Genomic DNA, 11,961 nt, shown 5'->3' on the forward strand with positions numbered 1-11,961 from the left:
TGGAGTGATGATTTACATTCTTTTGTGATGAGATGACCTAGGTGTTATTTAGCTTGCTGTTGTAGGTCGGAGGAACAATACGTGGGTCGTTGAGTTCACTGCTTAAGATTGTTGTTCTCATTCATAGACGAAGAGTTAATGTGTCCAGGTTTTGGTGCATTGACCAGCGAAATTGGGGAAGCTACTAGTCCTTTTAAACTGCACAAATGCATTATGCATTTAATTCAGATTGTCATGTTTACGATCATATACGGCAGCCTTTTATTTTAAATATAAAACTCCTTTTATGTACAAGCTTATTTGATCGCTGGAAAACTAAATGATGTTTGCTCATCTCTATATCATGACAGTCCTTGTTAAGATGCAACAATGCCTTGTGCGTGTGTAGGTTGCATTGTTTCTGTATAGGGCGCATATCAGGATGAGCTTCCTCAGTCCTTCTTTCCCCTCCGCTCATGATCTATTTCTCTCTCTTCCCTACCCATCTATGCAAGAATTGTGTAGCCTAAACGCCTCTATATGCTGTATGTATTCTTAGATGTACTTTGATCTATTGTGAATCTTGTGATCACAGAACTTTCTGAATCCGACGCTGTCAATCGGGCCGCAGAGAGGAAGTGTGGTGGAGATGAGATGGGGACAGACGATCATGCAGCGATGTTGTTTCTTTGTTCTCCTGCTCAAGGTTTGCTCTTTCCTACGTACTGTCATGGTGGTTCAGTTTTTCATCTCTACATTGGGATTACACAGAACTATTGATGTTTTAGTTACGTAATTTGTGTACCAGTATGCTGCAAAGAGCTAATGTCGGAACCAATTGTGTGTACAGTCCTTGCGCCTGTGATCATGAAAAGATCGAAAGTAAATACTCTGCTTACCATATAGTGAGACGCCGAACATTCTGAATTGTAAATTCAGGTCATGTTTATTCAACTATTTATTTTGGAGATTCGATCTGCTTGATCTGTTGATAATTTCACCCTTCAATCATGTTTACTTAATAGAGCCTCATACATGTAAGTCGGTGCTTCATCTGTTGATATTTCACCCTTCAATCATGTTTACTTAATAGAGCCTCATACATGTAAGTTGGTGCTTGTATAGTCTGGTAATAATCTGTCCTATTGTCAAATGCTAAGTACTAGCTGGGAACTTCAATAGCTGGGTACTTCGCAATGTTTACTCCAGGAAAATGGAATGAGCGAGCTTCTTTCTTGATTATTTACTTGCTTTTCCTCAAAGACATTCCCCATCTATGTCCCATGTTTTCTTTTTGTATGAATTTCATATTCCCTAGAATATGAGAATACATCGTCCTGATAGACCAGCGGACCAACACATTTCCATGGGACTTTTGAAAAGTATATGTGAATTTGCATACATTTTCTGTTTTTTTTTTCTTTTCTTATCCATGCTCCCCCGTAGATAAATAGTAGTGTTAACTGAAATGAATGTTCATTTGTGTTCAAATTTCAAGGAAGTGTGCATCACGCTTCTGTTTCTGCAATATGTTTTAGAGTATATGATTTAATTTTCCTACTTCCCCAGTTATAAATTTATTAGCATCAAAGTAGAGCCTCAGGTTTATGGTTCAATGTATCATTGCAAAGTAGTTTATGGCTCAGTATATCACTGCAGGTTCCTTACACCATCAAATTTCAATGTTTTTTCATTTTTGTTGATGGAAGTATGTTCTTCGTCGATAAAATAGCAGGGATTTCTTTTCTTATCAATTCTAATCCCTTTTTTATGCATTGCAGGTTTGCTATCGAGCTCTCAAAAAGGAAAAACAACTTTACTCTGTTTTCTGGATAACCTTCCCGTAGAGTCACTACCTCGACAGAGACAAATATGCGATCAAGGATATATTCGATGGATTTTCAAGCAAAACTTGGAGGATATTTTTGCAGGTTCATCACTTGCTTTATTGTTTTCTTACCTTCCTTTCTTCAAGACAATATCTTCCTAGCATTGCTCTATAAATTTAAATCCCATCTTTTTGTTTTGATTATCATGGAGTAGTCGTCCTGTCTAATCCAAGCAAGGGTCTTCATGTTTGCAGATAGTTTGGTGCTCTCATGGTTATTTTGTAGAGATTGCCCCTCTGTTCATTTCTTGGTAACCATCTACTGCAGCTCAGCTACTGTCCAGCAGCTGACCTTATGGTGTGTGATTGACGGTGCATGTTTTCCTATTAGTTTCTCTGTATGCCAATGTCTGAATTTTATCTTGCCTTTTTGCATTTCTCAAGGCCTTCCATTCTCACTGTGATTCACCGAGATGTTCTATCAGTAGGCATGCACTTTCTAATAAAAATTTGGCAGTCTACTTGAAGCGAGTCATTTATCTAGCTACAATAACCTTCCTTGCTTTTGCAATAACACTTTATGGTTGGCACTATAGTCTATATCTGCCAAATATTTACACGTTAGTTTAGCCAGAAATTCAGATGCCACACGTTAGTGATGGTTTGTTATTCTTCTATCATTCCATGTTGGTTAGCCATGATAAATTTGATTTCTAGAGTAGCAGATGATTCATGTCAGGTTTCTTTTAGATATCGAAATATGTGTTGACTCTGAAATAAGTAGTACGCCGTCCAGTTCTACATAGGTGAAAGCATACTGATCCCATTTACATACTATGCAAAACTGGACGGCCTTCTAAATCTCTGAAACTACTATTTGTTGTGTAATCTGTATCACCTTTTCATACTCTGTATATGCTTTCTACTTGCTCCCTCCGTCTGAAAAAACTTGTCCCTCAAATACATGTATCTAGCACCAAGTAAGTGCTAGATACATCCATTTGAAAGATAAGCTTGAGACAAGTTTTTCCGGACGGAGGGAGTACTTGGTAAAAGTGCGTGAGAACGATGGCCTAAAGGATGTGAATTGCACTCGAATATATGCAGGTTTCATGCCAAACTAGCCACTATTGTATTTCAGATGCTTCTTCTGTAACTTAATATATTTTGCCGGCTCTTCTCATTTCCCGGTGAACTTTTTAGTCTGTACAGTTGAATTGTTGGAAGTTGTTTTCTACTATCTATAGAGGTTTTATTATCCAAACTATTAGCTGCCTGACTCGCTTTTTTGAAACGAAGTGTTCCTAGGATTGCCTTTTTACATATGGTTATGCTCCATATGGCTACCTATGTACATATGCGAAGGTTCTGTTTGGACTACTCAAATCGCGTGGAGCTGTTAAATTTCCAATTTGTTGCCTTGCCGTTGTGTGCCATCGCAATGTTTACTGCAGAAAAATTGAATGAGCAAACTTCTTTCTTGATTAGTTACTTGTTTTGCCTTAAAGACGTTCCCCACCTATGTCACGTGTTTTATTTTTGTATGAATTTCATATTCCCTGGAATATGAGAATAAACTGTCCTGATAGACCAGTGGACCAACACATTTCCATTGTATTTTAGAAAATATATGTGAATTTGCATATATTTTCTAAATTTATGTCTTTTCTTATCCATGCTCCTCCATAGATAAATAGTAGGCTCAACAAAAATGAATGTTCACTTGTGTTCAAATTTCTAGGAAGTGTGCTTCACGCTTCTCTTTCTGCAATATGTTTCAGAGTATATATTTTAATTTTCCTACTTTCCCTGTTACAGTACTGTGTATGTCATTCTTAGCTTTGCTTTTGGAAGCATATATGAGCTTTAATTACCATAATAGTCTAGAAATGCTAACTTGAAATTGAACAAGCAACAATCCAGTTATTGTGCTTTCTTTCCCTCATAAACTTGCTGACGATATGGGTGAAGATTGCAGATTTCTTATGGAATAAAAAGGTAAATATGATGGTTTGAGAATTGTTGGTCAAGAATGAATAAGAGAAAGGCATCACAGTCAAGTTCGGAGAAGAAAAAAGATACAAAGACAAAGATAGATCAGTATTCTGCTCTGAAGCTAAACCTTTTTGTGGAATCCATGTTACTTCGTATTATGGAAGTATGACTTGGTCATATATATTACATTAATGTTGTCAAGTTGTTGTTCAGCAATAGGCATAATGTCCTATCAAGTTACTTGATTTTGTATTATGTAAGTACGACTTAGTCATATATATATATATATTTACATTATTGTTGTCAAGTTGTGATTTAGCGGTATGCATAATTTCATAACAAGTTACTTGATTTTGTATTATGGAAGTATGACTTAGTCATATAAATTATATTAATGTTGTCGTTGTGGTTTAGCAATAGACATAATTTCCTATCAAGTTATTTCTTTTGAATATATTGTTGTTAGTAAGCTTGAAAATTTGTATGTGCAATGAAAGTGTATCTAACACTTATATGTAAAGGATAAACGTGAAACATGTTAGCTAATTCTTGGTCTAAATTGGAACTTTTTGCGTCATTCGGCATCTAAGGGTTTTTTAAAGGGTTTGAATTAGTACTTCAGTGGTTCAGAAAACTCAATTTTATCGACAAAGACAAACATTTTCAAAACACTTCGGGTTTGAAATATGATTGTGGCATTGGCATCCCATGTGGTTGCTAAATCCTAATTTTATCAACAAGTAGAACATTTTTAAAGCACTCATGATTTCAAATAGGACTTTGCCTCATTTGGTAGAACGAGCGTTAAATTTGTTTCCATATGTGCTTGCCCACGACTAAATCAACTAAATCATGGATTTTCTTTTCAATGTGTACATGGCTTCAGTGGGTCTTTGCGCCATTTGGCGCAACGGCTCCACTAGTTTATACTAGTACTACTAGTATAGCTGACCCAACTAACAAGGATTAACGCACATGAGCTTTCCCAAGAATTTTGGACTCTTATTTGGTTTAAACTAAATTGCCTTTTACATCTTGGCATGCACCAAAAAGACCTGCTAAAAATAAAGTTTATATCTCCTACTTGAATGCTAGTTAATTTGATTTTGCTAGCTGGTGGCCCCCATCCTGATTCCTTTAAATACCATCGCTTCAACATGAGAAACTTCTTGCTGGGTCCAATGCTTGATTGGTCCGGTGGCCGTAGTCCCACAAATAAATAACCAACGTGATGTACTCCTTTTAAATCTGAAACAGACTCATGCACATGTACGTGGTACAAAACATGGTAGCATCTAATTGATTTTTCGCTCGACCTACTGGCATGCATGCCACCTGTTTGATTGCCCGATGCATGCAAAAATGAAAGCACTCCTTGGTACTTCGGCCAAGACTTAAGCAAAACCCTTGCAACATGTACACCGTCGACATGAACTGTCACAACGGTCATATCATCCTTGTCTTCTTTTCTTCAACTACAACAGCGTCAGCCGCCATATAAGCAGCATGAATTGTTGTTTTACATATGGTCATATCATTCTCTCCCCCTTGAAGCAAAACCGTCCTCGGTTTTGAGGTGACCTCTTCCTCACTTGATTGAATAAGAACCGCAAAATTTTTAGCAACTTCGACCTTATTCTCTTCTTCTTCCTGCTCTTTTATCTTCTCAAGATGTTCTTTCCTCCAAGAAATATAGCGTTCCTCACCCATTGGCACGAGGCTACACTTCTTACCCTTCTTGACAGTATATCTATGTGTTTTGCAATCATACGTAACATCATGCTCTTTATACCATGGCCCGCCCAATAACAAGTGACATGAAATCACAGGTGTCGAAATCACGTCGCATAAAACCTCGCAAAAATAATTTCTCAACAAAAACGATACCTTGATTTGGTGCGTCACGGTGAGCTCTTCATGACCCCAATGAAACAAGTACGGTCATGCTCGTGGTGGCATCGGTAGATCCAACTTCTCCACCATCTTGATGCTTGCAGCGTTGATCAAATTCATGTGATCGATGGTCATGGCACATGATCTTTCTCTCACCACCACGCTGCCGTGAAAAAGCCCAGTCCAACAACCTTCCTCCTCCAACTGAAATCCATAGCTTCACTTACTGAATAACGATGCACTTTCCATCTTCTCCATAGTGTCGTGAACAACCTGATGCTCTGAATACCACCTGATATAAACCGAACCTCGTAGGCGAGATCCGATCTGTTGTTACGGCCCGATCTTTCACGACACTCCACCACCAATAGTACCAACCTCTCGCCCACACACGTGATGTACACGAAATAAAGGGTTTGAACCTTGCGGCTCAGCACGAGAAAATCAATCTCGACGACGGTAGCCACACGCAAAACAGTTTTCTCACATAGAAATCCCAACATAGAGTTTTTCTAAAGCTTCCTCCAAAACTTAGGGATTTTTAGACAGCTTCCCCCAAAACTCGATACGGGTATTTAGCCTAAAAACACATCATGTCTATTCATAAAAATATAACATGCTTTTACATGGCCGTACTATGCCTATGTATACTAGTACTACTAGTATAGCTGACCCAACTAACAAGGATTAACGCACACGAGCTTTCCCAAGAATTCTGGACACTTATTTGGTTTAAACTAAATTGCCTTTTACATCTCGGCATGCACCAAAAACACCTGCTAAAAATAAAGTTTATATCTCCTACTTGAAGAACGCTAGTTAATTTGATTTTGCTAGCTGGTGGCCCCCATCCTGATTCCTTTAAACACCATCACTTCAACGTGAGAAACTTCTTGCTGGGTCCAATGCTTGATTGGTCCGGTGGCCATAGTCTCCCAAAGAAATAACCAACGTGATGTATTCCTTTTAAATCTGAAACAGACTCATGCACATGTACGTGGTACAAAACATGGTAGCATCTAATTGATTTTTGGCTGGACCTACTGGCATGCATGCCACCTGTTTGATTGCCCGATGCATGCAAATATGAAAGCACTCCTTGGTACTTCGGCCAAGACTTAAGCAAAACCCTTGCAACATGTACACCGTCGACATGAACTGTCACAGCGGCCGTATCATCCTTGTCTTCTTCAACTACAACAGCGTCAACTACCGTATAAGCAACATGCATTGTTGTTTTACATATGGTCATATCAGAGTGGAAATTCATTAAATAATTTGATTAGATGAACTTAATTGTCATGAACTTAGTCTAAAATTGTCTTTACAATCTATCATGTAGATCCCATGGAGGGCTAGATGAACAGTAGACGGTGGAGGGGTGGATGAACAGTAGCCTGTGGAGGGGTGGTTTAACAGGAGCCCGTGGAAAGGGGTGGTTGAACAATAGCCGGTGGAGGAGCGCACGGTGGAGGCTGGATGAACAGGAGCCCGTGGATGAACAGTCGCAGGTGGAGGCTGGAGGAGGTCGACGGTGGATGAACAGTAGCCCGTGGAGGCTGGAGGAGGTCGACGGTGGAGATGAACAGTATCCCATGGAGTCCCGTTTTGCGGTACGCCACACCCCTCCCGATGAACAGGACCCCCGTTTTGACCGTAGCGCTCCAGCACAAGTCCGTTTCCACCGTTTTGCGGTACGCCACACCCCTACCGATCAACAGGACCCCGTTTCGACCATAGGAGGTCCAACACAAGTCCGTTTCCTACGTTTTGCGGTACGCCAGACCCCTCCCGATGAACAGGATCCCGTTTCGAACATGGTCGGTCGAACACAAGGCCGTTTCCTCCATTCTGTGGTACGCCAGGCCTTGTTTCCATCGCCTGTTCCATCCAAGCCCTCCCGATGAACATGACGATGCATTCCGTTCCGACCCAGCCGGTTGGGTCCCCATGAACACGATGATGACGCAGTTTCTCCGTTCCAACCCAGCCATCTACACGAGCCCTGGCCGTACGTATGCGCGAGTAGGCGTTCGAGACCCCGCCCGTATGTACGTACGTGGCCGTATTTACTTTCTTGCATCCTGGCCGTCGTATGTACGTGTACATGCTACGTGCGCGCCTCTACTACGACACGTGCACGCCTCTACATCGACCAGTATATACGTACACGTTCGCGACCAAAATGACAATGCTACGTACGCTTCGACCAGGTGGGTCCCGACTGTCAGGCACTTCCTTGCGTGCGAAGATGTAGCTGGTGGGTCCCAGCTGTCAGGGGGGCGAATCATTTTTTTTCCCGGACGCACTTCCTTGCGTGCGAAGATGTAGCAGGTGGGTCCCAGCAGTCATGGGGGAAACATTTTTTTCGTGAAATACGGTGGCCCGTCTGGTGGGTCCCTACTGTCAGGTGGAGAAATAACTATTTTGCGTGTAATAAGGAGGCACTTCCTTGCGGCCGTCGTGGACCCAACTGTCAGTCTCTCCACGTACAGTACTCTTCCGATGGAAGTCGTTCCTTGACCATGTTGACCACGCCGCGCCGAGAGCACCAGGGCGGTGGAAGATGGCGAGGCCTAGGAAGGGGACAACACGGAGCCGGGGAAGACGCGCTAGCGGAAGCCAGCGCGGAGAGGAGTAGGAGGGTTCACTGGTTGGCTGCGGTGTGAGGCTGTCGCCGCAGAATAGCAGGGGGTGTGGGTGAGTAGAGGGATGGCCTGGCCAGCGGTGGTAGTAGTAGGGGGCGGTGAGGCCTCCGTGGCATCACAACCGGCCACGGGAGGCAGGAGCACGCGGAACGACCGACGCTGGTTTGGGCGGCTGGAGCAAGAAGACCAGATGTTGAAGAAGCACTACGGCCGTTGGATGGACATCGTACGGTCACTGGAGCTAGAATCATTAATATTGACTAAGTTGACAAAGCCCTCCGTCCCCGTCAACTTAGTTGGCCCACAAGTCAGCCTCCCACTATAGTGGGTCCCAGCTAGCAGGGGTGTATTCATTTTTTGTGCGTAATAAGGAGGCACTTCCTTGCGTGCGAAGATATAGCTAGTGGGTCCGACCTGTCAGCGGGGGAAATGTTTTTTTCACGAAATACAGAGGCCCTTCCGGTGGGTCCCAGCTGTCAGGTGGAGGAATCATTATTTTGCACGTAATAAGGAGGCATTTTCTTGTGTGCGGCCGTGGACCTAGCTGTCAGCCTCTCCACGTACAGTCCACGTCCGATGGATGTAGTTTGTTGACCATGTTGACCAGGCCGCGCCAAGGGCACCATGGCGGTGGATGACGGCGAGGCCTAGGAAGGGAACGACATGGAGCTAGGGAAGACTCGACAATGGTTGCCCACACGGTGGGGAGTACAAGGGTTCACTGGTCCGGCTGCCGTCGCCGGAAAATAACAGAAGGTGTGGGTGAGTGGAGGAATGGCCTGGCCAACAATGAAGTAGGGTGGGGCGATGCGGCCTGTGCGGCAGCACAGCCGGCCATGGGAGGCGGGAGCAGGCAGTCACACTGGCGCTGGTTTGGGCGGCTGGAGCAAGAAGATCAGATATTGAAGAAGCAGCACGGCCGTTGGATTAACATCCAACGGTAACTGCTGCTAGAATCATTTGTGGACTAAGTTAACAAAGCCTTTCGTACACGTCAATCTAGTAGACCCACAAGTCAGCCTCCAAATCTGTCCCAAACAACATATAGCCCAAAATTTCTAGCCAGATTCAAATTAATTTTAAATCTAAATATACCTTAATTTAACTTTAATGAAATTTTACCCGCACAAAAACAATGAAATTTAAAATATCAAAATCCGAAAGAAAAAAGTATTTGGAACTAATTGCTTGTTTGTTGTATTTTTTCATTTTACAGCCCATTTATTATTACTTATAGCCCATTTTCTGGGCAAAATGCATCCCTCCTCGTCTTGAAAGATTTCCGGCCCAGCAGGGGGTAGAAAAGCAAGTAGGCCTTCGTTGGTTACTCTGCAAAAAACAAAATAGTTGGCTAGCCATTTTCAGAAAGGAAAAAAACAATCTGGGCTGGTCATGTGCTAAACAAATGAAATAAAAGCCTGGACTAGACGGGCCATAGGTCCCGCACAACCCAGTTGATACCCTTCTCCGTCTCGAAAAAACAAAATTACAGCGCGCGTTGCTGGGTCCCTACTGTCATCCTCACCATGTACAGCCATCTCCTTATTCCTCTCGGTTGTTGACCATGTTGACAACACCGGAGGGCGGCGCCGTGGCGAGCGAACCAAGGCGGAGTACGATGGTGAGGCCTTGGACGGGAACGAACAGGAGCCGGGGAAGATGCACAGAGGTTTAGGGTGCGATGTGGCCACGATGCGTGCGCGGCAGCACAACCAACCATGGGAGGCGGGAGCAGGCGGTCCCGCCAGCGCTGGTTTGGCTTTGGCGGCTCGAGGAAGAAGAGACTGAAGAAACACGATAGACATTGAATGTCAATCCAATGGTCAAGGTTGGCACAATTGTTTGTTGACTAAGCCGACACCAAGTAGCATACTTTTTTATATATAGGAAGAAAAGAAAAACTGGGCTCGTTCGCCTGATAACATTCCTGAAACTGCGACCGTTCAATCTTGTGTTGCAACTAAAACTGCGAGGAAAATGCGTTCATCTGCCGTCCTCCTCCCAGGGAACGTTCTCCACATAAGTGACTAGCACCTTGGTTTTCAACCGAAAGGTCTTGGGTTCGAGCCCAGGAACTCTCAATTTTGTCCTCCTTCATTCCTCGCAAAAAAAGGGAAAGAAAATCAAAGACTTGAGAAGGCGTACAGAACAAGCTAGTGTACCAGTAAAGAGACGTTGCTGAGTTTTAGAAAAAAGAGAGACGTGCACCTGTAGCTAGTTCAAATCCAAACCTAGACTATGACTATATATGGTGCGAGTAATGAAACTGACATATACAACATTCACTTCTCCTCTTCTCTACTTACTCTGCCTAGCATCAGAAGCTCTAGCCGCAGTAACCATGTCCGCTGGCTGCTCGTCCACCTGCTCTTCAGCAAGCAACAACCAGATATGCGCCAAGTCGCCACCCGTACCATCGCCTATGGGTCTCATCACACCCCTGCCCGCACGCGCACCACAACCGATTGCTCATCGCAACCCGCTGTCGTTGGTGTGGTGCCGCTGCTGCAAATCACGCAGAGTCATCCATCGCGTCTCAATGACAATCCTCAACCCTGGTCGAGTCTTCTACAAATGCCCGAATCATGGGGTAATAATATGTTTAAGTGTTGTTCTGCTGCTTTCAGTTGCTGATTTTTTTAATAGTTTGGTTGATGATCTGCCAATTTGATTCGTGTAGAAAAGGGAAGATTCGTGTGATTTGTATTTCTGGGAAGTTGCTGATGTGGGGGAACGCAACTACGCTGATTATTTGGTTATCCAAGGAATCCCAATACCAGCAGGTTGGGATTTTGGACAAGTAACTGAAGGAACGGCAGAAGAGGAAGATGCAGAGCAGAAGGTTAAAGATGCAGTTCCTCTGATCATGGCCAAGCAACAGCTGCTGAACGGCCTTGACAGCAATGAGGAGATGAAAGAGGTTGTGAAGATAATGGGCAAAATCGATGTGCTCGGTAGGATGATTGTCTCTTTATTTGAAATGTATGTAACACTCGTGATGTATTAACTAGCTATGACATGAGCACTTTGCTGAAACTAGTAATGAATGAAACTTGTGTAGCAGGCTGGGCGTAGTGTTGTGAACATCTAATGATTTCTATTAACGAAAATCAGGGGGTATACCCTTTTGCTCATAAATAAATAAAGAGCAGAGGCCTTTTTTAGTAATAAATAAATAAATTAGCAGAGGCCCTGTCGGGTCAGCTTTGTTCTCATTCGAAGATGTCGAGCAAATTGTAGTCCAACAATAAATTATGTCATCAAATTCAAGTTTCACAGCCAAATATGAGTACAACTAAACAACAACGTCATCATATTTTAGTCGTCATACAATCACCAAACACAAATCAGCATACATAACAAGTGATGTTTTCACAGCAAAATACTAAACAACATGTTCATCAGGTTTCAGTTGTCATAGCAAACACAATTTCACATACTAGATAAAAAAACGTCTTCGGACAGGCAAATACGACAAAAGCAAGGTAATCATCATCCGCAGCAGCAGCGTCAACATCTTCGCCATGTGTATCAATCTGAATCGTAATTCCCCATGGTGTCATCTTCTTCTTTGTCCTCAACGTCCTCGAACGTTGGCTTCTTCTTGATCAACTCTTG

The 11,961-nt window shown here is 43.0% G+C and overlaps 1 protein-coding gene across 2 annotated transcripts in view; it reads left to right on the plus strand.

Annotated features, from left to right (window-relative positions):
* Positions 1 to 4,109, plus strand: part of LOC123091179 (uncharacterized) — a 5,765-nt gene extending 1,656 nt beyond the window's left edge. Inside the window, exons 4-7 of one of the 2 annotated variants that reach the window (XM_044512611.1) lie at positions 575 to 685; positions 1,761 to 1,910; positions 2,063 to 2,165; positions 3,779 to 4,109. In XM_044512611.1, the coding sequence (XP_044368546.1) occupies positions 575 to 685; positions 1,761 to 1,910; positions 2,063 to 2,165; position 3,779 (365 nt within the window). In that variant the 3' untranslated portion in view covers positions 3,780 to 4,109. Of the gene's footprint in view, positions 1 to 574; positions 686 to 1,760; positions 1,911 to 2,062 lie in introns of both variants that reach the window. The other variant, XR_006442945.1, reaches the window with a different exon arrangement.
* The last annotated feature ends 7,852 nt before the right edge of the window (positions 4,110 to 11,961 follow it).

This window comes from Triticum aestivum, chromosome 4B (genome assembly GCF_018294505.1).
Source record: "Triticum aestivum cultivar Chinese Spring chromosome 4B, IWGSC CS RefSeq v2.1, whole genome shotgun sequence".
Lineage (NCBI taxonomy): Eukaryota > Viridiplantae > Streptophyta > Magnoliopsida > Poales > Poaceae > Triticum > Triticum aestivum.